Raw genomic sequence first — 27,520 nt, forward strand, 5'->3', positions numbered from 1 at the left:
TGCTCAAAGAGCTTACAATCTAAGAGACAAGTGAACGGTCAGTCCGATAGGGGCGGTCAAATTGGGGCAGTCTGGATTTACTGAACGGTAAGAGTTAGGTGCCGAACGCAGCGTTGAAGAGGTGGGTTTTAAGCAAAGACTTGAAGATGGGCAGGAAGGGGGCTTGGCGTTCTTTTGAAGCGTCTTCTATAAGAACAGTTCCAGCACGGAGTATCTTCCCAACATTTTCCACAGTGAAGACTGAAGCAAAGGATTAATTTTGCCTTTCTGTTACTTTAGTTATCCTCTCCGAGTGCCCTTTTATCCCCTGGTTCGTTAATGGACCAGCTGCTTTCCTTGCAGATTTCTTGATCTTAATATATTTGAAAAGCTTTTATTATTAGCTTTTGCCTCTATGGCAAGTCTTTCCCCAGATTCTTTCTTGACTCTGGTTTGCTAATATTTTACATCTAATTTACTAATGCTCAGTACTTAATGCGTCTTCTTATTTTTCTCATTTGGCTCTTCTTTCTATTTGTTTTAAGGATGCCTTTTGGCTTTAATAGTCTCTTTCACAGCACTATTTAGTCATTTTGGCAGACGCTTATTCTTTTTTTGTAGAAAGCGTTTTATGATGTATCGTTCCATGGTGCGACTGCACCTTGAGTATTATGTTCAATTCTGGTCGCCTCATCTCAAGAAAGATATAGTAGAATCGGAAAAGGTACTAAAATGATAGCGGGGATGGGACGACTTCCCTATGAAGAAAGACTAAGGAGGCTAGGGCTTTTCAGCTTGGAGAAGAGACGGCTGAGGGGAGACATGATAGAGGTATATAAAATAATGAGTGGAGTGGAACAGGTGGATGTGAAGCGTCTGTTCACGCTTTCCAAAAATACTAGGACTAGGGGGCATGCGATGAAACTACAGTGTAGTAAATTTAAAACAAATCAGAGAAAAACTTTCTTCACCCAACGTATAATTAAACTCTGGAATTCGTTGCCGGAGAAAGTGGTGAAGGCGGTTAGCTTAGCAGAGTTTAAAAAGGGGTTGGACAGTTTCCTAAAGGACAAGTCCATAAACCGCTACTAAACGGACTTGGAAAAATCCACAATTCCAGGAATAACATGTATAGAATGTTTGTACGTTTGGGAAGCTCGCCAGGTGCCCTTGGCCTGGATTGGCCGCTGTCGTGGACAGGATGCTGGGCTCGATGGACCCTTGGTCTTTTCCCAGTGTGGCATTACTTATGTACTTATAGGAGTCACGTTAGAGGATGGGTAATCAGAGTTTTCAGGATGCTTGTAAATGCAAATTCAGAGCCTCCTTTTGACCACTATGACCGTCCATCAAAGTTAGGCTCCTAGATTCAGCACTGTGCATGAATGAATTCTGGGCACAAAGATTCCATTAAAGAAAACTAATACAAATTGGCATCTACTTGCCTCCAATTAGGCATGCCTGCTTAACTTTATTAATAGCAGGTGTAAATATGCATACCTAAATCCTAACGATATTCTGGAAGATACCCGCACAGGTGGGAGCCCCAACCACACTCTGCCCATGTGTAAGTCCCCCTTTCATTTATCATGCTAAGTAAAATGTGTGCCTAAATTGTAGATTAGCACTGAGTACTCGATTGCCACTTAACACACGCAAATGTACATTCACCCACCTGAGTGCTAATATTCTATCATTTTAGCATGCAAATGGCATGTACATTTAGGCACTAAAGTTATAGAATGAGAGGGTATATGTGTAGCTTCCAAAAAGTGTTCTCATTGTCTGAGTGTCAGGAGCTTTTTGCACCAGGTGCACCCACACAATCTCTCTTTGATAGGAAGACATGTGGGCCTTACTGCAAAAAAGACTTGATGGACTCCATCTTGCTCCTGGGCTCCTGTCTGCATATTTTTTATTGATTGATTGATTGTAGCTCAGAAAAAGATTGAAAATTTCCATACTGTTAACCCAAAATGTTAGTACAGTTCTACATAAGTACATAAGTAATGCCACACTGGGAAAAAAGGTCCATCGAGCCCAGCATCCTGTCCACGACAGCGGCCAATCCAGGCCAAGGGCACCTGGCGAGCTTCCCAAACGTACAAACATTCTATACATGTTATTCCTGGAATTGTGGATTTTTCCCAAGTCCATTTAGTAGTGGTTTATGGACTTGTCCTTTAGGAAACCGTCTAACCCCTTTTTAAACTCTGCCAAGCTAACCGCCTTCACCACGTTCTCCGGCAACGAATTCCAGAGTTTAATTATGCTAATTCCCCTTAACAGAGCATGGAGAAAGTATCTACAGGTATGTATGCCACTGAGAAACCTTACAATCAGAGGTGTCCAACCTCGGCCCTCGCCAGGTCAGGCTTTCAGGATTTCCCCAATGAATGTGAATGAGATCTATTTGCATACAGTGGAGGCTTTGCATGCAAATAGATCTCATGCAATATTCACTGGGGAAATCCTGAAAACCCGTTTGTAGCATGGAATGTTTCCACAGTTTGGGGTTTCTGGTTTGGCCACTGTTGGAAACAAGATACTGGGCCAGATGGACCATTGGTCTGACCCAGTATGGCTACCCTTGTTCGTATGTCCTGATTGGATAGTGGCCCTTGAGGACTGAGGTTGGACAGCCCTGATTGCCCACCCACCACTAACTTAAGGTGTGATTATAAAAGGAAAAAGAAGTGACGTGGAGAAAAAAAATCCCCAAACTAAGGTTCCAGTTCCCAGTGCCAGATTCTACTGTATATAGGAACAATAAGATAAATAGAAGAAAAAGAGAAAAGATAATACACTTAAATTAGCAATGGGACAAAATACTAGCACATGTATAAACAAAGAAGAAAAATGAAATATCTAAACATAGTAACATAGTAACATAGTAGATGACGGCAGAAAAAGACCCAACAAGATAAACTCATATGTGCTGCTTTTTGTGTATATAACCTACCTTGATTTGTACCTGTCCTCTTCAGGGCACAGACCGTACAAGTCTGCCCAGCACTATCCCCGCCTCCCAACCACCAGCCCCGCCTCCCAACCACCAGCCCCGCTTCCAACCACCAGCTCTGGCACAGACCGTATAAGTCTGCCCAGCACTATCCCCGCCTTCCAACCACCAGTCCCGCCTCCCACCACCGGCTCTGGCACAGACCATACAGGTCTGCCCAGCACTATCCCCGCCTCCCAACCACCAGCTCTGGCACAGACCGTATAAGTCTGCCCAGCATTATCTCCGCCTCCCAACCACCAGTCCCACCTCCGGCTCTGGCACAGACCGTGTAAGTCTGCTCAGCACTATCCCCGCCTCCCAACCACCAGCCCCGCCTCCCAACCACCGGCTCTGGCACAGACCATACAGGTCTGCCCAGCACTATCCCCGCCTCCAACCACCAGCTCTGGCACAGACCGTATAAGTCTGCCCAGCATTATCTCCGCCTCCCAACCACCAGTCCCACCTCCGGCTCTGGCACAGACCGTGTAAGTCTGCTCAGCACTATCCCCGCCTCCCAACCACCAGCCCCGCCTCCCAACCACCGGCTCTGGCACAGACCATACAGGTCTGCCTAGCACTATCCCCGCCTCCAACCACCAGCTCTGGCACAGACCGTATAAGTCTGCCCAGCATTATCTCCGCCTCCCAACCACCAGTCCCACCTCCGGCTCTGGCACAGACCGTGTAAGTCTGCTCAGCACTATCCCCGCCTCCCAACCACCAGCCCCGCCTCCCTCCACCAGCTCTGCCACCCAATCTCGGCTAAGCTCCTTAGGATCCATTCCTTCTGAACAGGATTCCTTTATGCATATCCCACGCATGTTTGAATTCCGTTATCATTTTCATTTCCACCACCTCCCGCGGGAGGGCATTCCAAGCATCCACCACTCTCTCTCCGTGAAGAAATACTTCCTGATATTTTTCTTGAGTCTGCCCCCCTTCAATCTCATTTCATGTCCTCTCGTTCTACCACCTTCGTATCTCCGGAAAAGGCTCGTTTGCAGATTAATACCTTTCATATCTGTTCATCAACTTTGTTGTAGTCTGCTTTGGTCTTATTCTGAAGTCCACTTTTCTTTTGGTTTTATGTACCTTTGGGTTAACTAAGCCCTCCTGCTAGAAATATAGAAACATCACCTCCCAAGTCCACCCTTGATGCTTTGAAGCCTTTCCGCTCCTTATTGGGAAGAAGGCCAAGCTGCCAGTCAGGACTGGGAGAGCTCCAGCTGCATCGTTCAGCACCTTCAGTTTTTCCGTTGCTATCAGAGCCGGAGCTGAGCTGCTGAGTGCCTGGGCACTTGTTCTCCAGTATCTGAGCTGGAATAATTATTCTCTCTAATCCGTCTCGTTAGGAGAGATTGTTTATTCTCTTCTCTTGAAGCCAGTGATTAGACGTGAGAGAGCAACAGTGACCTGAGCATGGAAAAAATGAGAGGTATGCTAGTGGCAGAGCCCAGCGACCTCTTTCCCCTCACCCTAGCCCTTCTGCTGGCTCTTACGACCCTGCTCTGAGCACTCACGTAGGCGAGAGGGCTGTTGCTGCAGGAATACCAGAACAGAAGAGAATTTGTGGACAGGAGACGTTATAGTGTGTACAAACCTACCCAGTGTCCTTGGAAACATCTGTACGCACAGGCACACAGGGAGGCTAATGAATTTCTGCATGCAGCACCTACGTCTTGGCACCCTGAGAGGACATTATGTCTTACTGAGTGCCTGAGACCAGTGGGTAGACATTCAAAGTGGGGTAACTGGGCAGGATAGGCTCCTGATACTGAGAGGGTTTATGTTGCTGTTTAAAAATATTTGTTTGTACTATAATCTCAGCATGGCAAGTTTTATTGGAAAATGCCCTAGCTATGCCCTGCACCAGTTGTTGGGGAGGGACTGAGTGGTTCTGTGGATGCAGTAATATATTTTTGGATTCAATACTGTAATGGGAGGAAGCATATGTATGTTGAGGGATTGCAGAGGGAGATGTGGCTCAATGGGGCCTGAAGAGTACAACCTATTCTACTACCGCTACCCTGCCCTCAGTGTGGCGAATCCCGCACTCTGCTCTCGCTGCTGTTATTTGTTGGGCGTGGGCCAGGAGGTTGGACATGGGTGAGGCAAGGAATGGGGCAGGGAAGTGACAGGTGTTGGGTTTTTCTCTTTCAAGAAGTTGGCAACCCTAGCCAGGGCTGGGGCTCAGAGGCTCACTGACCTGTACTGAATGTCTATCCAGGAACTGGCGCTATTGCGGGGCAGTCCTACTGCGCAAGACAGGTAAGAGATAGGAAACAGCAGCAGTACCGGGGCGTAGCCAGACTTCGGCGGGAGGGGGGTCCAGAACCCAAGGTGAAGGAGCACATTTTAGCCCTCCCCCTGGCGCCACCGACCTACCCGCCACGTTTGACCCCCCCCCCCCGCCACCGTCAGGTACCTATGCTGGCAGGGGTCCCCAATCCCCGCCAGCCGAAGTCCCCTTCAGCGCCGGTCTCTGAGTCCAGCGCGTTCGCTGATCTGGATTCTGTTTCTGTGAGTCCTGACGTCGGACATCAGGACACAGAAACAGAATCCAGATCAGCAACACACCGGAGACTGGCGCTGAAGAGGACTTTGGCTGGCGGGGATTGGCAGTGGTGGGAGGGGGGGGGGGGGTCGAATGTGGCGGGAGAGGGGCGAGGGTGAAAGCAGGGGGGCCAGGGCTAAATCTGCGGGGGCCCATGCCCCCGTGGCCCCACCCAGCTACGCCCTTGAACAGTACTGCAGCAGCTCTGAAAATTTAGCAGTGCAGACGGTTTCAACATCTAGGCCTCTCCGTAGTTTCTTCCACTTTCTGTCCCTTTCTCTGTTCCTGTGCCGATCATCTTTCGCTCTATGCTCACTTTTTCAACTTCTCTCGAAATCTTCATCCTGCAGCCCATTTCTCCTTTCCTACAGATCCCTTCATCCTCTTGCCTACGTTCGATCTGTCTCTCTCTCTTTCCATCCGTCTTGGATTGTGTAATGTTTGGCTTGTTGCCTATAAAGCCATTTGTCTGAGAGCCATAACTTTGTTTCTCCAGAGTGATGCACAGTGCTGACAGGAGAGATGAAAAGCCAACACACGAGATCTCAGGGCACAGGGGAGTGTCTGCCAGATCTGCAGAGAGTGTGCTGATTCTGCAGTGAATTCTCAGTGCTGAGACAGGCTGGGGCAGGGGCTCAGCCCTAATACAGGGGAGACGGGTACCTCATTCAGACAACACTGTGTTCCCTGGCATGTTACTTATTTATTTATTTGTTACGTTTGTGTCCCACATTTTCCCACCTATTTGCAGGCTCGATGTGGCTTACATAGACCTGCTTAGGTAGACCTATTCAGGTTCTGACTTAGGTCTGGATTTCGCAGCAAGTTGTAATTGGAAATCACTTTTTGCACTGAAATTCTCAAGCTGCAGCTTGCCTATGTCTTCGTGGTTTGAATGTTGCATTCAGATTTCCTCTAACTGACCCAACTCATCATGTTCTGACTCGACAGGTGGGACCAAAACAGGTTGGGTTAAATAGTGCCTTCCATTCAAACAACAGCTCAGAGTTGTTGTTTTTTGTAACTTGTTATTTCTACAAAATGGGATAGATTACGAATTTTGCTGGAAAATATTAGACAGCAGTCTATTCATTTCCACGTACGACAGAACAGAAGGAAACCTGATATCCAAAGAATATAAAAAGACCATTGCAAGAATATAAAAGCTAAACAAGAGGAGCAGTGCTGGACACTGAACCAAACAAAATCCTCTGTAAATGTTACTAAGAGAATAGTAACGTGGAGGGGCATAATCGAACGTCGCCGGCGAAATAGATCGCCGGCGATCTATTTTGACGGCGGCGCAACAGCTGGCCAGAACCGTCCATGTCCAGCAATTCTCTCTTCCCTGCCCTCCCCTCCCCTCCCATCCATGTCCAGCGATTCTCCTCCCTCCCCTTCCCTCCCCTCTCATCTATGTCCAACTATTCTCCTCTCCCCTGCCCTCCCCTCCCATCCATGTCCAGCGATTCTCCTCCCTCCCCTTCCCTCCCCTCTCATCTATGTCCAACTATTCTCCTCTCCCCTGCCCTCCCCTCCCATCCATGTCTAGCGATTCTCCTCTCTCCCCTGCCCTCCCCTCCCCTCCATGTCCAGCAAATCTCCTCTCTCCCCCTGCCCTCCCCTCCCATCCATGTCTAGCGATTCTCCTCTCTCCCCTGCCCTCCCCTCCCATCCATGTCCAGCGAATTTCTCTTCCCTGACCCCCCTTCCATTCATGTCCAGTATGTCTCCTCTCTCCCCTCCCATCCATGTCCAGTGAATCTCCTCTCTCCCCCTGCCCTCCCCTCCCATCCATGTCTAGCGATTTCTCCTCTCTCCCCTGCCCTGCCCTCCCCTCCCATCCATGTCCAGCGATTCTCCTCTCTCCCCTGCCCTCCCCTCCCCTCCATGTCCAGCAAATCTCCTCTCTTCCCCTGCCCTCCCCTCCCATCCATGTCTAGCGATTCTCCTCTCTCCCCTGCCCTCCCCTCCCATCCATGTCCAGCGAATTTCTCTTCCCTGACCCCCCTTCCATTCATGTCCAGTATGTCTCCTCTCTCCCCTCCCATCCATGTCCAGTGAATCTCCTCTCTCCCCCTGCCCTCCCCTCCCATCCATGTCTAGCGATTTCTCCTCTCTCCCCTGCCCTGCCCTCCCCTCCCATCCATGTCCAGCGATTCTCCTCTCTCCCCTGCCCTCCCCTTACATCGATGTCCAGCAACTCTCTTCTCTCCCCTGCCCTCCCCTTCTATCGATTCTTCTTTCCCCAGCCCGTCCTCCTTCTCCACTGCCTGCCTGCTATGAAGGAATAAAGAAAGGCTGCCAGCATTGGACTCGGCAGCGCGAACGGTGCAGGCAGCGATTGAGAGAGGCTGGCAGTGTCGGAGCTTCCCTCTTTGAGTCCTGCCTACTTTGTTTCAACTTCCAGTTTCCACATAGGCGGGACTTGCAGAGGGAAGCTCCGACGCTGCCAGCCTCTCTCAATCGCTCGCTGCCTGCAACATTCGCGCTGCCGAGTCCTTGAAAAAACAGTAAGTAGGGGAGTGATCTGGTGCAGGACTTGCCGGGGGAAAAAAGGTGCCGGTACGCCGTACCGGTGCGTACCGGCACAAAAAAAGTCCTGACTAGGTCTAATATGCGACCTACTGTGTGTGTAGAGTCTTTCACAATTTATCTAATTTGAAGTTGCTGTAATATTAGTTTCAATGATCTTTGTTGTAGGGATAATTCATCGATAGGTAGTTCACCTGGCACATTAAAGTCACCTAATATGCATACTTTCTGGAGATCAGTTGGTAAAGTTGATAGAAATTCTAAGAATGGTGAACAGTCAACAGCAGTGGCGTAGCAAGGGCGGGGCGGTGGGGGCTGTCCGCCCCGGGTGCATGCTGCTGGAGGGGTGCAGAGAGCAGCCGCGCACCTGTCGGCTCCACTGGTTCCCTGCTCCCTCTGCCCCGGAACAGGTTACTTCCTGTTCTGGGGCAGAGGGAGCCAGCGGAGCCGACAGCCACGCGGCTGCTCTCTGCAGCTAAGAATGCACTCGGGGGGGGGGGGGGGGGGGGGGGTTGATGCGCCAGGGGGTGTCATTGCACTGGGGGGGTGTCATCGTGCCAGGGGGTGTCATGGCACCAGGTGGGGGGTGTCGTGCTGCACCCTGGGGGATGGACACCGTTGCACCCGGGGGGGGGGGGGGTGCAGCGGCGATCCGCCCCGGGTGGAAGCCGACCTAGGAACGCCACTGGTCAGCGGTTATTTTACCTGGTGGGCAATAGAATAGGCAAAAGGCTACAGATGTGCATTCTATCACTCATGCATATTCATTGTGGATATCCTGAAAATCTGACCTGCCAGGTGGGTCCCTGAGAACTGGATTGAAAAGAAATCTGTCAACCCAGTCCTCAGGACACACCTAACCATCCAGGTTTTCAGGATACCCACAATAAATATGCACGAGATACGTTTGCATGTGCTACCTCCATTCTATGCAATATTCATTGAGGGTATCCTGAAAACCTGAGTGGCTAGGTGTGTCTTTCCATCAAAACCTTGTTCCAGCTGAAGGACAGTGGATGGTGGCAGGGGAAGGAGAGACAGAAAGAATGTGGTAGGCTTTGGCAGTATCTCTGACCCGCCCTCTCTCCTCTTTCTGTTGGGCTGCAGCTGTGTTACCACAGAGAGATATCTGCTGGCACTCCTCCTGAGCATATCAGTCGTGATCCCCTGAATAGGCACATCTAACAGTGCCCCCCCCCCCCCCCCACACCTAAAGTTTGCCTGTGCCTTTATCTGGCTATGTTCAAGTTCCAGAATGAATTGTTATCTATAGTCTTCTCAATTTCAGATATTTTTTTTGCTTTGTATATTCAGGGTTTTTTTTCCATCTCAGAATTGTCTAGTATTTCAATAATAAGACAAGGATCTTGTGTCTTTATAAAAGTGTATGAGGGTTTGGCAAGATGATGCTTCCATCTAGTGGCTCTAGGCAGTACTGCAATTTATTTCATACCACTTCTAGGCCATAGGTTCCAAACTAGCTGGTCTAAACAGAGACATGGGGGCCAATGCTCAAACGTTCACTGTAAAGTCCTAAAAAATAGCCACAACATGCTCAAATTAATGAGCATGCCAATTACTGCCATGTTAAAATAGCAGCAGTAATCTGCAGCTTAGCGCAAAATATCAACTTTCTAATTAGTGTCCGAGCTATGATTGGCTCAGGCACTGACAGAAGGGTTGACATTTAACATAGGCATGCCGTAGTACCCATTGGCCCCTTACCCCCCAACCCGACACTTCTTCCAGACCCCTCTCAACAAAAAAACATATCTTTGGTGCTGTAACACTAGGGGGCGCTGTGCTTATGACAACACAAAAGCCACCAGACACAATATGCGGTATATCGCTTTTATTGGTGATACATATGTGAACACATACACCAAGATACTTACAGCACCCGCAATTCAGTCAGCATCTGGGAAGACCACCAGGGAAGCACTAGCTCTTCCTCAGAGATTGCAGGGACATCACTGAACCAGGCGTCCCTTACGTTCAGGCAAGCTTCTAAAGCAAGTCCGGTGCTCTCGCCTCTTTTATAGTGTGAAACAGAGGTGCCTTTCCCAGACTTGCACAAGCTGGCATCCCTTAAACAACCAGCCTGTTTCCCATAACAGAGAATAACTCCCCCAGACTTGCACAGGTTGAAGGTGCCTTTCCCAGATGTGCTGGCATCCCTTAAACAACCGCCATAACAGAGAATAACTCCCCCAGACCTGCACAGGTTGAAGGTGCCTTTCCCAGAGGTGCTGGCATCCCTTAAACAACCACCATAACAGAGAATAACTCCCCCAGACCTGCACAGGTTGAAGGTGCCTTTCCCAAAGGTGCTGGCATCCCTTAAACAACTAGCCTGTTTCCCATAACAGAGAATATCAACACATAATTACAGCCAAAACATTCCACTCATTCCATCCCCAGCTGACCTTCAATCCCATGTATTACATTCCACCCCTTGATATTCTCTGCTTATGAGGAGACAGAAGTATACATAGTATTATGGACCACCGTAGGTCGTTTCCAAATTTTACAAGTCAAAATACAATTCCAAATCACTAGCAGGATGCTAACTAATAGTACTACAAGTAAAGGATGAGTGATCCATTTTAGGAAAGCATCTGCACTAGGAGAATGTCCCAATAATGGATCCCACCAATTATGATGTAATTTACTTTGAATATTTTCCGCCACTATACGAACAGTGTGATTGTCAAATTGAGCATCTACTTGCATGACTCTTAAGGTGTGATTCACACCTTGAATATACTCATTAATAAGAGAGGATATATGCAACATGTGGGTCAACTTACTATAATTTACAGCTAAAATTGGCTCTGTAAAGAAGGTATAATTGTACTGTATGAAAGCAGAATTAAATAACTCCGGATATAATACATATTTTTGTCCTTTCCACCAAAATACTGATATGCTAGTAAAACAGGAACTGACTCCTGACAGATCGGTCAGGAAGGTATTATTTGACAAAGTTGTGAAATTAGCAGTGGAAATACATAATGTCCGCGGACTAATTTCTACAAAGAACTCATAGTTGGCAGGGAAAACAGTAAATGTGCATTCCCCAAAACGTGGGGATAAGCAAGGTTCAAATTGTGGTGGCTGGAAAGGACAAATCATGCGATTTCCCTGCTCATTACACATATCCAATTTATATGTCTCATTATATACAGTTATATACTCCCCATTCATATGCGGGGCCCAAAAGGTTACGATACCAGAAACATTCACTAATACTGGAGATATATAATACTTACATACTATATGAGTATGGAAAATCTTATATGAAGATAAAACCCCTGTACAGAATCGATCAGTACAGACTGTACTCTCTGAATGTGGGAACAACCACTCATCAACCGGAATATATCCAGCGAAAAGGGTCTGCAACTGGGTATGCATCCCCAATTGTAGAGCCATCTGGACTCTGTCCCGCTGATGCAAAGCGTACAACGTCTGTAATGAACACCAAGTATAATTCAATGCTTTTGTCAAAGTAATGTCAGTATAATTTTCAAACTTAAAAGTTTGGGCTAATAAATTATTAATGTCTGCTATCGCAGGCACCATTAATTGTCCTGTTCCTGGAATGGCAGGTAACCAATTGGCTAAAATATTCAGTTCAGTATGCAAGTCCTTACCTAGATAGTGTAGTTTACTAAACAGAGTATCTGTATCTACAGTATTCAGAATTCCCAGTCCAGTTCCCGCACCCCCCAAAATAGTATCATACCATGCTCGCCGTATCCTAGTACAGCGAGGCAAGTGTGGAAATGTAACATTGTAAGTTAATACTGTCTTTCTATACTGCATAGACATGTTTTTGCATGTAGTGGGAATGCGTGACAGTGGAGCAGGATTAGTCATATTACTAACAGCAAGCAACACATGCAAGAAGTCCATCCAGGGTGTAAAACGGTTTGCAATTGGTGTAGCATTAGTGAAAATCCATTCAGCAGTTCGATTCAAAGTAATATTTACTATAGAGCTGTTACAAGTTTGGAGGAACTGCATTTTGCGTGTCCGATTCCATAGTCTCCATATCTGGTCCCGGAATCCCATAGGCTGGATGCACATAACCCAGGACGTAGCATTATGGATAGTCACATTCACAAAACTGGATGAAACAACTACAAAGCGCTGTTCAGTTTTATGAAACACAGCTTGGGAAGCAGTCACGTTCAATACCGGACACGCAGTATGACATGTATAATTATCTTGCTGTAAGGTTGAGTTATTTTTGTTGCTCCACCAATAGTGGACACGCGAGGTCACTCCCAGCACCCGCTCGCCGGGAGTACGGGCATCGAGTTCCCAACCCAAACAGAGAAACAGTATGCCCTGAAACAAAAAGAAATGGAGAAACACATATAAATCCTATTCCCTTAAATAACAATGATCAGCAGGAACATTCGTCCAACTCTGTTGTCCTGGCTGAACTACTGTAACAGTATTGTCCTCCCCTCGGGCTATAATTTCAGCAGGTTGAGGAGGACCTGGGTGTGCAGGGTCCTGATGCCATACCCGACCACCCACACCCCTCCCAGTAGATCCAAACCCCTGTGTACCTCGCTCAGTGACTCCCACAAAATCAGAAATTTGAGTAAAAGAGGAGGAATTGACAGGAATTATCAACAATAGGTGGCTTGCTCTCCGAGATGTCCACATTTTTGATGTGCCCAGCTTGCAATACCAGTCTCTTCTTCACCCCGATGAATAGTAGAATCATCTGTTCCAGTGATGACATTTGTGTGAATGGTAGCTAAGGAATCTGCTGTCTGATTAAAAATATGATCAGAGGTTATAGGGGAAACATGTGCATCAACATGATAGACATAGGCAGAAGTAGATTGCAAAAATTCACTAATTTCTTGCCATAACTGTGATCCCCAAACCAGTTTAGTATGAATATACCAATCATTCTGTTTCCATGTAGGTAACCAGGTTGTTCAACCATCCCTGTGGCAACCGTGTAAAAGTGTACTGCCTTCCCTGCCACGTAAATGCAAATTGCTCCCAAAATTCCTCTTTTAAGGCTATTGTAAAGAAAGCATTTGCTAAATCTATCACTGCATACCATTTTCCTTTTCTATTTTGTATGTTCTCAATTAAAGTTACAATGTCGGGGACTGCAGCATGCAACAGGGGTGTAACCTTATTCAATTGACGGTAATCTACTGTCATCCGCCAGGATCCATCAGATTTCTTCACTGGCCATACTGGATTATTCCATTTGGTAGTAACTGGGACAATAACCCCCACCTCTTGTAATTCCTGTATTGTTCGCGTAATTTCTGCAATACCACCAGGAATCCGATATTGCTTTTGTGCAACTAATTGAGTGGCGGCTGGTATGGTGAGAGGCTCATCAACAATTTTTCCCACTAATACTGCGTGAATATTATAAGTGGAAATATACTTCAAACGCCGGGGAACTGCAGGAGACGTTCCAAATTGCCAACTTCCCCCTTCAATAGTAAGTTTTAAACCTCTCAGAATATCCATACCAATTATATATTCTGGCACTGGCGTAATCATTACAGCATACTTTTGGAGCTGTAAATCCTCAATTTGCATAGCCAATTGTGTTTCCACTGCAGGAATACTCTTCCCCCCTAGTCCTACAATATTACCCTTTGGTCCTTTAAACTTAGAAGGGTTACCAGCTATAATCGTTGCTTCTGCTCCGGTATCTATCAAAGCTCGTACTTGTTGAAAATTTCCCGGACTCCATTGTATTACAACATCAATATAGGGACGCGGATCAATTTTTACATTGCATCCCCGTACTAGTCAATCCTCTCTAAACGGATTGGTTTCTGCTTTAGATGGGGGCAGAGTAGTAGTAGATGGAAGTGTCATTCTCTGCAGGAGAGTACGGACCTCATGATACAAATCTGAATAGTCCGGACCCTCCACAGGTGGGGCTGAAGGAAGTTTTTCTTTTCCCACTGTCCGGGTTTTCCGAACCGGTTTCATCCCTTTCTTATCCAATCCTAATTTTTTATATTGCTGCCATAACTCTCCAGTGGGAATTCCATCTATTTTCTCCCGAGCCACCCCCGCTTGTAGTAGAGCGGCAAACATATCCTTACGAGATACTCGCTCTACCTCTGAACCTTGCCCCTTCGGCCCTTCCCCAATTCTCTGCCCCTCATTATTTTTCCTATCTGTCAGCTTCAGACTCCAATCCCCCAAATCTCCTAATTGCTCGATTTTATCCATAATGCCCTCCAACGGGTTATCTGTTTCATTCATCAACAGAGTCAAAATAACTTGTTTATACATTGGAGGAGACCCTTTAATTACTTTGTTTCTAATTGCCGCTGACATAGGCACTTGGGTAAGTGTATCCATCTGTCCTGTGACAATACACACTTTCATTGCCTCTTCCTTTAATCGCTGGATACAATCTTTCAAAGTATACCAAGGCTTGTCATCCCCAGGCCAATCTGATTCTAAAGGGTACTTTCTACGACACCCTGTTCCCACTAACTCAATCAGAGTAGTAGCCTCTGACCCATTCCCATCAGGCATTGCTAAACTATGTTCCCGAAATGCACTTTGAATTATAGCATCTCGAGATAAAGGTATAAATTTCAAACAGTCCTCATTGTCCATCCGTATCCCCATTGCCCCAGTATCATGCAGCCTTACACACCAAGCAATAAGGGATTCATTTGGACGCTGCTGGAATTGCTGCATGATATTGAGAATTTCTTGTTGCGTATAGTCTTCTGCTAAATCCATGCGCACTGGCGCTGCCCCACCCAACTGTGCTCGTCGCCGAATTATCGGCTTCATTTCCGGAGCAGCACTTTCCTCACCCCCTGACTCACTCTCGGGTGTGGAAGACCAGATATCCCCATCCCACGTCTCAGGATCCCATCCGTTAGGATTCTGTGTGGCAGTAGCCATCACCTTTGCAACCTTTACCTTACTCACACGCCCTCTCCTTTTCCGATACTTATACTGCGCTACTCGCACCGCCGCCCGCTCAGCAATTTGCTGGTACCCCGTACACTTATCCATCATCAATTTGCCCTGACACTGTGACATTACCAAGTCGCTTTTCAATGTCAGAATCTCAGCCTGTGATTCCAACAGCTTCTGTTGTAATAACAGATTCTGCTGGTGCATCAGGCGATATGCCGACAACAAAATCCACCCTCTCCGACCCACAGTTCTTAACTCTTTCCCTTTAACCACAGGGGCATTTTGTAAACATTTCAACACATCCTCACACATTCCCTCTCCTAAACATACCTCCCAATTCTCACTCAACCCCGTATCTGTCGCCCATTCTGCTGCCAATGCCTGATATGGGTATTTATCCCATCCAGGAATTGCAAACAGCTGCGGAAGCTGTGCCTGCACAGCCTCCTGATGAGATTTGCTCTTCTTCCCTTTCTTCAACATATTCACAAAACAATAAAACAATAAAACAAGTATATATTCACAAATGTAATCACCGTAACAACAATGCGATATCCTGCCGATTACGCCAAATTGTAACACTAGGGGGCGCTGTGCTTATGACAACACAAAAGCCACCAGACACAATATGCGGTATATCGCTTTTATTGGTGATACATATGTGAACACATACACCAAGATACTTACAGCACCCGCAATTCAGTCAGCATCTGGGAAGACCACCAGGGAAGCACTAGCTCTTCCTCAGAGATTGCAGGGACATCACTGAACCAGGCGTCCCTTACGTTCAGGCAAGCTTCTAAAGCAAGTCCGGTGCTCTCGCCTCTTTTATAGTGTGAAACAGAGGTGCCTTTCCCAGACTTGCACAAGCTGGCATCCCTTAAACAACTAGCCTGTTTCCCATAACAGAGAATATCAACACATAATTACAGCCAAAACATTCCACTCATTCCATCCCCAGCTGACCTTCAATCCCATGTATTACAGGTGCCACCCACCCTACCCCCACATAACTGACCCCCCCTCCTGACCCAACCCCCTTCCCCAAATAAAAAAAAATACCCTGATGGCCCCCTACAGCCCCCCTCCCCTCTCCTCAAGCTAAAAAAATTGCTCTGGTAATCAAGTGGTCCCCCGTCCTCCTTCACAAAAAAATACCCGGTTGGTCTAACAGAAGCCAACTCCCTACCTCCATACCTCATACAAGACAAGAGCAAACCCCATTTGCTCATGCCTCTGGGCACTGAAATCTTCAAAATGGCAGTGCCTAGCCCTGTGCAGTGCATCCTGGGATGCACTGGGCAGGGCCTATCTACCATGTAAGGGAGTTTCACTCAAATGCTGGGGACCCTTTGTTTTTGCTCTGTATGTATGGGAGACGGCAGAGGAGATGGTGTCTCTAGCAAAAATCTCACCCAAAATAACTTTATATCTGCTTCAGAATCACCCTCAGCCCCAATAATTGCAAGATCAGTTACACTTCTGTTTGGGCTCACTGTTTCCTCTAACTGAATATCCTTCACAATCAGCATGCCTGAACTGGAGCCTGACACTAGGCTTTAATCGCTGTATGGAAAGTGGAATAGTTTGGCTCAGTTCAAAATTCCTGAGGTCCTGAATTCCGTATAGTAGGTCCGAAGTCGCAAAATGCCAGCTGACGCACAGAAGGCTGGTATCTAGCAACACGCTCGTTCCCATTATACCAGTGTGTGGTTTTCCGTTTCTCCAATGCCGTTTTGCTTAGGAATGTAGAATCCAGTGGGCTGATGCTCGATTCGCCTTGTCAGTGTGGCTGATTTCAGGTTTTTGTAGGAACATGTTTGGTGCAGCCACAAACTCCTTGAGTTCGTCTGATGTTTCATGTTGTGATTCAAGCCTTTCTGTACCTGGAGTAATCCTCAGTGAGGGTTGCAAAGTATCCATTCCCATGATTGGCCCACATGGAGCACCGAAAAAAATATGCGCTAAGCTCTATTTTGTAAACATTGTAACACTGGGATAGTACGCCGTTTCCCGAACATCACATTTGTGTATATTGTTTCATATTTTCTGCATATCCTTTGTATAAGTTTTTCAAAGCTGCTCTGCATTTTTAATTTGTAGAGGGTTTATTTATTTATTTGTAGCATTTGTATCCCACATTTTCCCACCTATTTGCAGGCTCAATGTGGCTTACATTTTTCTGTAATGGTGATCACCAATTCTGGAAGAGAAATACATATTTAAGGTGAAGGAGACAGAGAGGATTAGGTATACAGTTACAGAAAGTGCATTTTCATAATCAGAAATAAAGGTGTTGGATTAACTTCAATCGTGATTAACATGAACAATCAGGAATATTAAACTTCAATCTTGTTAAATTAGTATGGACAATCGGGAAGTACAGAATTACGTTTAGTGAAGATTCGGTGTAAATTTTGTTAACTGGTATTTAGGATGGATTATTGTAGTATAGTTTTTTGAATAGGTTAGTTTTCAATAATTTACGGAAATTATTTATGCCGTGTGTTGTTTGTATTGATTTAGGTAATTCATTCCACATTTGCGTGCTTATATAGGAGAAACTGGATGCATATGTTAATTTATATTTCACTCCTTTGCAGCTGGGGTAGTGAAGGTTCAGGAACGTGCGTGATGATTTACTACTACTACTACTACTTATCGCTTCTATAGCGCTACAAGGCTATAAGGTCTGACATATATCCCGGAACTTCACCGTGTATGATCGTATGAAGCAGAGTGCAGACCTTGAACGTAATGCGCTCTCTTAGTGGAAGCCAGTGTAGTTTTTCTCTTAAGGGTCTGGCGTTTTCATATTTCGCTTTGCCAACAAACAGCACTGTTTGCCATTCAATGTAACTTTCTGCCTTCTGGTTTGTGTATTTTTCCAGTGTGTGGTAGTCTGCCTCAATTCATTCATCAAAAAAACAGCACCAGGGGCCTCAAAAAAAGGGGACATAATTCTTTAATCGTACACTTTTAAAGAATAGTCTTCAAGACCCGACACGAGCCGTGTTTCTGCGCACAGTGCCTGCGTCAGGGGTCTACATCAAACACAAACAATAAATTAAGAACAAAACAGTATTTAACATAATACAACAGATATATAATAAGATTAAAAAATTACAACTAATTTACGTCCTACTTGGAAACCAACTCGTTTTAGGGGGTAGAAGAGAAAGTGTGGCAGTGCTGTTACAATCCTTTCACTAACTTCTTTCCCTCCGAGTCCCAGCAATTAGTTGCGAGTTGAAAGCCGTTTGTTTCACGAAACTGACAAATTTGTAGGGCTTTTAGGTGGTTTCATTATAAGTAGTAAAAGAGGTATAGTGTGATTAAACCCCTCTTAGTTTTACCCCTGACACAACCTTTGGGTGAAACACGGCCATGTCAGACCAACCAGTATTGGATATATTTTTTTGCATCGCTCTAGACTCCTGAGGCAGGCCTGTGGCCGAAACACAGTACTGTGTCGAGTCTGCAATAAAGTTTACTCCTTTATATACCATCATAGTCTCAGGGTCCTGAAGTCATTGGTCCACTTCCCACTTTGTTTTTCTGTATCTTTACCCCATGGGATTTTGTGTTCATCCACTCTGTGGAGAGCTTTCCCTGATAATCTGGCACATACAACACATCTTTCATGGGAATCTCATGTATGTTTCTAGCAGTGATGATGCATGTTACCCACCTGTTTTTTAGTCCTATTACAATGATTGAACATAAGAATAGCCATACTGGGTCAGACCGATGGTCCATCTAGCCCAGTATCCTGCTTCCAGCAGTGGCCAATCCAGGTCACAAGTACCTGACAGAATCCCAAAGAGTATCAAGATTCCGGAATCCCAAGGAGTAGCAACATTCCGTGCTACCATTCCCAGGGCAAGCAGTGGTCTCCCCCATGTCTATCTCAGTAGCAGACTATGGACTTTTCCTCCAGGAACTTGTCAAACCTTTATTAAACCCAGATACGCTAACCTCTGTTACCAGATCCTCCGGCAACGAGTTCCAGAGCTTAACTATTCTAAGCGTGAAAAAAATATTTCCTCCTATTGTGTGTCCCCTGGTCTTTGTACTTTTTGAATGGGTGAAAAATCACTTTTACCCATTCTATACCACTCAAGATTTTGTAGACCTCAATCATATCCCCCCTTTGCCGTCTGTTTTCCACGCTGAAGAGCCTTAACCTCTTTAGCCTTTCCCGAAATGAGAAGCTTTCCATCCTCCTTGTCATTTTGCTCTTCTATATAGAAACACGACGGCAGATAAAGGCCATACAGCCTATGCAGTCTTCCCATCCATACCATTTACTCTGTCTTTTTCTAAGAGATCCAACGTGCTTGCCCCACGCTTTCTTAAATTCAGATAGTCTTTGTGCAAGGAAAACGTCATTAATTGCACTGTAATTGGTGTCTGCGAAAGTCTTTGCCACCCTGAATCAACCACCAACTTTGCGCAGTCTCTGTGAGTGACTTTAAAACTACTACCACTTACTACTACTTATCATTTCTAAAGCGCTACTAGACGTACGCAGCGCTGTACACTTCAACATGAAGAGACAATCCCTGCTCGACAGAGCTTACAATCTAATTAGGACAGACAAACAGGACAAATAAGGGATAAGGACAAAGAGTAGCAAGATTCCGGAATCCCAAAGAGTAGCAAGATTCCGGAATCCCAAAGAATGTTCTGATAGTTCTGATCTTTTCTGTTACTTCCTTATCCTACTAGAAGTGCAACGTAATAACAAAATGGATGACAGATCCTTCATTTTGTCAAGAAATCTACTACTACTACTTATCATTTCTCTAGTGCTACTAGACGTACGCAGCGCTGTACACTGGATATAAAGAGACAGTCCCTGTTCGACAGAGCATATAATCTAATCAAGAGAGACAAACAGGACAAATAAGAGATAAGGGAATTAGTAAGGTGGGAATGATAAAACATGGGTTAGGAGTTAAAAGCAGCCTAGATTTGAAGAAGGCCAGAGATGGAGCTTGACGTACCGGCTCAGGAAGTCTATTCCAGGCATATGGTGCAGCAAGATAAAAGGAACGGTGTCTGGCGTTAGCAGCTCTGAAGGCAAAACTCCAGAATACCACCCAAACTTTCCAATGCTCCAGTGGCGTACCAAGGGGGGGGGGGTGTGGTGGGGGCAGTCCGCCCCGGGTGCACGCTGCTGGGGGGGGGGGGGGGGTGCCGCGCGCGCTTGTCCTTCGTTCGTTCCATGCTCCCTCTGCCCCGGAACAGGTTACTTCCTGTTCTGGGGCAGAGGGAGCATGGAACAAACGAAGGACAGGCGTGCGCGGCACCCCCCCAGCGGCGTGCACCCGGGGGGTCCTTTCGCCGGGGGGGTTGCGCTGCATCCGGGGAGGGGGGCGCTGCACCCGGGGGGCTGGGCGCATCGGTGTTCCCCCCCGGGTGTCAGCCCCCCTAGGAACGCCACTGCAATGCTCAGTACTAATGGCATGCAAATTTTATGTGTGCTGTAAGCACTGAGCATTGGGAAGTAAAAGGGGGGGGGGGGGATGTGCCTAGCACACGTGCACCCTTCTTGTACTGCTTCTGAACAGCTCCTTCCCTCAGAGTTTGGTGAGTCTGTTGTTACTGGCAAAATTTCTATTTCCCTTCTTGTTAGGCTGAAGGCCTTCCTGTTTGATGCTGCTTTTAATTCCTAACTTGTCACCTGCTCGTAACCTTTATCTTGTATTCCTCTCTTCAATAGTCCCTTTTCCCTTTGTGTCCTATCTGTCTGTCCTACCCTTATCCTTTATTTGTCCTGTCTGTCCTGATTTAGATTGTAAGCTCTTTTGAGCAGGGACTGTCTTTTCTTCATGTTCAATTGTGAAGCGCTGCGTACGACTGGTAGCGCTATAGAAATGATTTATAGTAGTAGTAGTAGTAGTAGAAGCCTGCCCTTGCAGATCAGCAACACGGCCGCGCAGGCTTCTGTTTCTGTGAGTCTGACGTCCTGCACGTACGTGCAGGACGTCAGACTCACAGAAACAGAAGCCTGCGCGGCCGTGTTGCTGATCTGCAGGGGCAGGCTTCTACATGGAATGCTGCTAGCAGAATAGCAACATTAACATTCCATGTAGAATCTCAAATAGTAGCAATAGAATCTCCAATAGTAGCAACATTCCATTTAGAATCATTCCTATGTGTCCTATCTGTCTGTCCTACCCTTATCCCTTTTTTGTCCTGTCTGTCTGTCTTGATTCAGATTGTAAGCTCTTCTGAGCAGGGACTGTTTTCTTCATGTTCAATTGTGAAGCGCTGTGTACGACTGGTAACGCTATAGAAATGATTTGTAGTAGTAGTAGTTATGGGTTTCAACAGATCATACATATAAAACAAGAACTTCATTCCAATCGGAAAGGAAAAAATACCCCTCCTAATCCTAGGAGTCCCAATTCCAACCTATTTCAAATGAGAGGCATCCCAAGCGAGAAGCAAGTCCCTATCTGAGCCGTGACCTGAAGGATCCCGAACTGCACAAAACCAGAGCCACCTTCATTGTATGTATCCAACGGGCATGGTGGGGATTTAAAGACGGTCACCCTCTTTCCCGCTGCTGAGGCTTCCTTGCTTCGGCAGAAACTCTAACGCCAGCTTCGAGCTGGCGTAGGGTTTCCTGCAGTAAGGGTGCCCTAGTTTTACTGTGTTGTTTTTCAAGAATGAGGGGGAATAGGGAATGACCTCATTTAAATGTGATTTGAATGCGACTTGCATTCCCTCTGCCTGCTCGTTATTCCCCGCGGTGGGGGGCCTTTGACCGTGGTGCACCGGCAAACACGGGCGCTAGTCCAGCACTAATGGTCTCTAGTTCCAGCGTTTCAGCATCAGGGCCTCAGTGTTTCTTTGGCTCTTTCTACATTTAGCATTGGTTGGGTCTCAGCCATAATGCCCTGCCTACCTGCTAAGACACTGCTCTGACACACCACATTTCTTTCAGTGCTGCATCTACTGGCAACATTACTACTCTACTACTCATTATTCCTATAGCACTACTAGACGTACGCAGTGCTGTACACCTGAACATGAATAGACAGTCCCTGCTCGACAGAGCTTACAATCTAATTAGGACAGACAAACAGGACAAATAAGAGATAAGGACAAAGAGTAGCAAGATTCCGGAATCCCAAAGAGTAGCAAGATTCCGGAATCCAAAAGACTACTACTTATCATTTCTATAGCACTACTAGATGTACGCAGCGCTGTACACCTGAACATGAAGAGACAGTCCCTGCTCGACAGAGCTTACAATCTAATTAGGACAGACAAACAGGACAAATAAGAGATAAGGACAAAGAGTAGCAAGATTCCGGAATCCCAAAGACTAGCAAGATTCCGGAATCCCAAAGACTACTACTTATCATTTCTATAGCACTACTAGACGTACGCAGCGCTGTACACCTGAACATGAAGAGACAGTCCCTGCTCGACAGAGCTTACAATCTAATTAGGACAGACAAACAGGACAAATAAGAGATAAGGACAAAGAGTAGCAAGATTCCGGAATCCCAAAGAGTAGCAAGATTCCATGCAGAATCCCAAACAGTAGCAAGATTCCGGAATCCCAAAGTGTAGCAAGATTCCATGCAGAATCCCAAAAGTAGCAAGATTCTGAAATCCCAAACACTACTACTACTTATCATTTCTAAAGCACTACTAGATGTATGCAGCGCTGTACACCTGAACATGAAGAGACAGTCCCTGCTCGACAGAGCTTACAATCTAATTAGGACAGACAAACAGGACAAATAAAAGATAAGGACAAAGAGTAGCAAGATTCCGGAATCCCAAAGAGTAGCAAGATTCTGGAATCCCAAAGAGAAGCAAGATTCCGGAATCCCAAAGACTACTACTACTTATAATTTCTAAAGCGCTACTAGACGTACGCAGCGCTGTACTCTTGAACATGAAGAGATAGTCCCTGCTCGACAGAGCTTACAATCTAATTAGGACAGACAAACAGGACAAACAAGAGATAAGGGAATATTAAAGTGAGGATGATAAAATAAGGGTTCTGAACAAGTGAATAAGGGTTAGGAGTTAAAAGCAGCAGCAAAAAGGTGGGCTTTTAGCTTAGCCTTCTGCAAGCCACACACTGACACCCTGCTTCAGCACTATACACACTGCCATCATGCCATGACACTTCACATCTACCTCAGTACTGCACCCACTGTTACTGTGCTTTGATACCCCCACACCTCCCTCATCCCTACATAACTAACCACACCCTCTCCAAAAGACATTGCACAGTGTGATACCTGCCAGCGAGCCTTCTCCGGAGTAGCCCCCACACTCTGGAATGCATTGCCTGAAAGGCTTCGCTTGACACAAGACTATCTCTACTTCAGGAAGCAGGTGAAAGCTTGGCTCTTCAACCAAGCCTTTAATGGAAGAAATAACTAACTTGCTAGTCTCACTCACATACACAAGGATTGACTCGGGCTGCACATACTGCAGTGGGACATGTTTATCCACTCCTACCCTAGCTGAGATAATATTTAACCATCTCTCTGACCTCATATGCAACTTTCTTTAAATCAGTTACCTTATTTTTTAACTCTTCTTACTGTCTTACCTATCTATATGTCCCATCTTTGCGTATACCCTACACTATCAATTAAAATATTCTATTACGTATTGTGTTGACATTACAAGTATTATACTATGCATCGACTAGAATCAACCATCCAAGCCTAATAGGACACCTTAACACAATCCTATTCTACAGACCACCAGGAAAATGGCAAGACACCCAAACACAACTCATGGATTTCATCTCGAATACCTGCGTATCAGCCTCAAACATCCTCATACTAGGCGACATCAACTTACACCTAGAAGATGACACCTTACCAAGTACATGAGAATTCAAAGAATTCCTAAAACTCTGGGATCTGCAAACACCCAACATACAACCAACTCACGAAAAAGGACACACACTAGATATCATAACGAATAGATTCGAACCGGACTCAACTTTCATCCTCGCTAACACAAGATGGACACCTACATTATGGTCAGACCACCATAAAGCAAATGTCACTCTTTGCTGGCGAAAAACACAACTAAACACGAACAATAAACGTGAGCGAACAACCTACACAATGAGAGGAAAAATAGACCCCACAACATTCTGGCAACAGATCTACCAGAACGAATGGACTACAAACGCTGACACCATCCAATTCCTCCAAGAATGGGACGACATAAGCACAACAACATTAGACAAAATCACCCCAGTCCAAACCAGAACATCACACAGGAAAAATGCAAATCCATGGTTCACCGAAGAGCTGAAAAAACTAAAAACACAAGTCAGGAGACTAGAACGAGCCTGGAACAAAAAGAGAGACGAACAAACACTAAACGACTGGAAACTACTTCGGAGAAAATACAAATATACCATAAAACAGACAAAAAGACTACACTACAAAACATTAATAGGACCAAACTACAAAGACACACATAAACTCTTCAACCTCGTGAACAAACTGTTAGACACCACACCAGTTACAACCAACGGCAAAGATACACCAAGTGTCGACAACCTTGCGACATACTTCAAGGAGAAAATTATACTATTACGACACAAAATACTTGCCAGCCCTACAGAATACACCACTCTTCTAGACTGTCTAGATCCAGAAGAAGGAACACACCCAGCAGACAGAACCTGGACCGAATTTGAACAACTGTCAGAAGACCTCATCTCTAAATCTCTCAAAAGATATGCCAAATCCAACTGCAAACTAGACATATGTCCAAATAGCCTCATGAAATCTGCTCCTCAGAAATTCATAATAGACCTAACAAACCATATAAACTACATGCTACAAAATGGACTCTTCCCAAAAGAAAAAGGAAAAATCTTACTCACCCCAATTCCTAAAGATACAAAGAAAAAGACGAGCGAAATAACCAACTACAGGCCAATAGCATCCGTACCACTAATAACCAAGATAACTGAAGGTATGGTAACTAAACAACTCACAAACTATCTAGACAAACATTCAATACTGCATGATGCCCAATCAGGATTCCGATCGAATCATAGCACAGAAACAGTATTAGTCAACCTTATGACCAAATTCAAACAAGTAATTGCAACTGGCAACAATATACTCCTCCTACAATTTGACATGTCAAGCGCCTTCGACATGGTTGACCATGGAATCCTACTACACATACTTGAATACTTTGGCATAGGAGGAAATGTCCTGAACTGGTTCAAGGGGTTCCTAACCCTGCGTTCGTATCAAGTCACATCAAATTCAACCACGTCCAAGGCATGGACACCTGAATGTGGAGTCCCACAAGGATCACCTCTTTCACCAACTATATTCAACCTAAAGATGATCCCTTTAGCAAAACTCCTATCAAACCATAACCTCAACCCATATATATACGCCGATGATGTAACAATATACATCCCATTCAAACAAGACACCAAAGAAATCTCCAACGTAATCAATCAAAGTCTACACATCATGAACACATGGGCAGATGCATTCCGCCTGAAATTAAACGCAGAAAAAACCCAATGCCTGATACTCACCTCCCAATATAACACAAATGAATTCAACGCGATAAACACACCAACCCTAAACCTCCCAGTCTCAGAAACACTAAAAATCCTTGGAGTCACTATCGACCGCCACCTAACACTCGAAACCCACGCAAACAACACAACCAAGAAGATGTTCTACTGCATGTGGAAATTGAAAAGGATAAGACCATTCTTCCCAAGATTCGTCTTCCGCAGCCTAGTGCAATCCCTCGTCCTCAGCCACCTGGATTACTGCAACTTACTATACGCGGGCTGCAAAGAGCAAATACTGAGGAAACTTCAAACAGCCCAGAACACAGCAGCCAGGCTCATCTTCGGAAAACCAAGATATGAAAGGGCAAAACCACTACGAGAGAAATTACATTGGCTTCCACTTAAGGAACGCGTTACTTTTAAAGTTTGCACACTAGTCCATAAGATCATTTACGGCGAAGCCCCAGCGTACATGTCTGATTTAATAGACCTACCACCCAGAAACGCTAAAAGATCATCCCGAACACACCTCAACCTCCACTTCCCCACTTGCAAGGGCCTAAAATACAAGACGCTACACGCGTCAACCTTTTCCCACATGAGCACGCAGGCTTGGAACACACTACCGCGCAACCTAAGAGTGATTAACGAACAAGCTTCCTTCCGTAAACTACTGAAGACTCACCTGTTTGAACAAACTTACGGAAAGCACCAAAACACATAGATTCCATACTCACTGTTCATCAATGCAACATACATCCACATCTGATCCCTCATCTCGTAATCCATTGTCCCATTGTCTCCTTCCAATGTTTCTATGTTGATGTCCCATTGTTATATTCCTAATGATATTCGAATGTCTCGCACAACTCTGCACAATGTATTCCATAACCAAGTTGTAACAAGTGTATTTCTATTATTCATATCCTATTGTAAGCCACACTGAGCCCGCAAAAAGGTGGGAAAATGTGGGATACAAATACAATAAATAAATAAATAAATAAATAAATAAATAAATAAATAAATTCTTTGTATTGTTATTTGAGTATTTTTACTGCTGTAATTGTCTATTGCTCATGTTTGATTTATTGTTACTGTACACCGCCTTGAGTGAATTCCTTCAAAAAGGCGGTAAATAAATTCTAATAAGTAAATATGACACCCTACACTTTCCTCAGCGCTGCATCCAATCATTATTGTGCTGTGACACCCTGCACATCCCTCAGTACTGCACCATGCTGGGCGTCTTCTTCATTGTTTTTTTAGGGTTTTATTGTGTAATCCAGTGGTTCCCAAACCTGGTCCTGGTGGCACCCCAGCCAGTCAGATTTTCAGAATATCCACAATGAATATTCCTGAGAGAGATTTGCATGCATTTCCTCCACTGCATGCAAAGCTCTCTCATGAATATTCACTGAGGTTATCCTGAAAACCTGGCTGGCTGGGGCGCTTCCAGGACCCGGTTTGGGAACTACTTCTGCAACCACTTGGGTGTCAGATTTGAAGGGATTTTTCTCATTTTATAGCGTGAAGCAGGCTTTTTGTCTTAAGTCAGGCACTTTACAAATGATTCTAAAAGTTATGTTGTTAATGTGTTTTGTTTCAGGCTGTGCTGGCTGTGGAAGAGACATTAAAACTGGACAAGCCTTACTCGCTCTGGACAGACAGTGGCACTTGGGGTGCTTTAAATGCAAAGCCTGTGGCAAGCTTCTCACTGGGGAATACATCAGCAAGTAAGCACCTCCTCTTACAGCTCTGCACCCTGTCATGTAGGTGTCTGTAATGTTAGAACTGTGCACTGGGAGCCTGTAGCAAGAGAAACGTGTGTGCTGGACCTGACAGTGTGAGATCCGAGCACTGCGTGTTGCACTGGGCCTTGCGGAGCCAGCAAAGACTGCTGGCATGTCTCAGTGCCTCCTCTCAGGGCCGCCGAGAG

At 45.6% G+C, this 27,520-nt stretch overlaps 1 protein-coding gene across 1 annotated transcript in view; it reads left to right on the forward strand.

Annotated features, from left to right (window-relative positions):
* The window catches only part of LOC115471043 (actin-binding LIM protein 1-like), a 264,144-nt gene that overhangs the window by 232,818 nt on the left and 3,806 nt on the right, over positions 1-27,520 (forward strand). The window contains exon 5 of the mRNA XM_030204711.1: positions 27,191-27,317. Coding sequence (XP_030060571.1) covers positions 27,191-27,317 — 127 coding nt within the window. The remainder of the gene's footprint in view (positions 1-27,190; positions 27,318-27,520) is intronic.

The sequence above is a fragment of the Microcaecilia unicolor genome, chromosome 5, assembly GCF_901765095.1.
Source record: "Microcaecilia unicolor chromosome 5, aMicUni1.1, whole genome shotgun sequence".
Taxonomy (NCBI): Eukaryota; Metazoa; Chordata; class Amphibia; order Gymnophiona; family Siphonopidae; genus Microcaecilia; species Microcaecilia unicolor.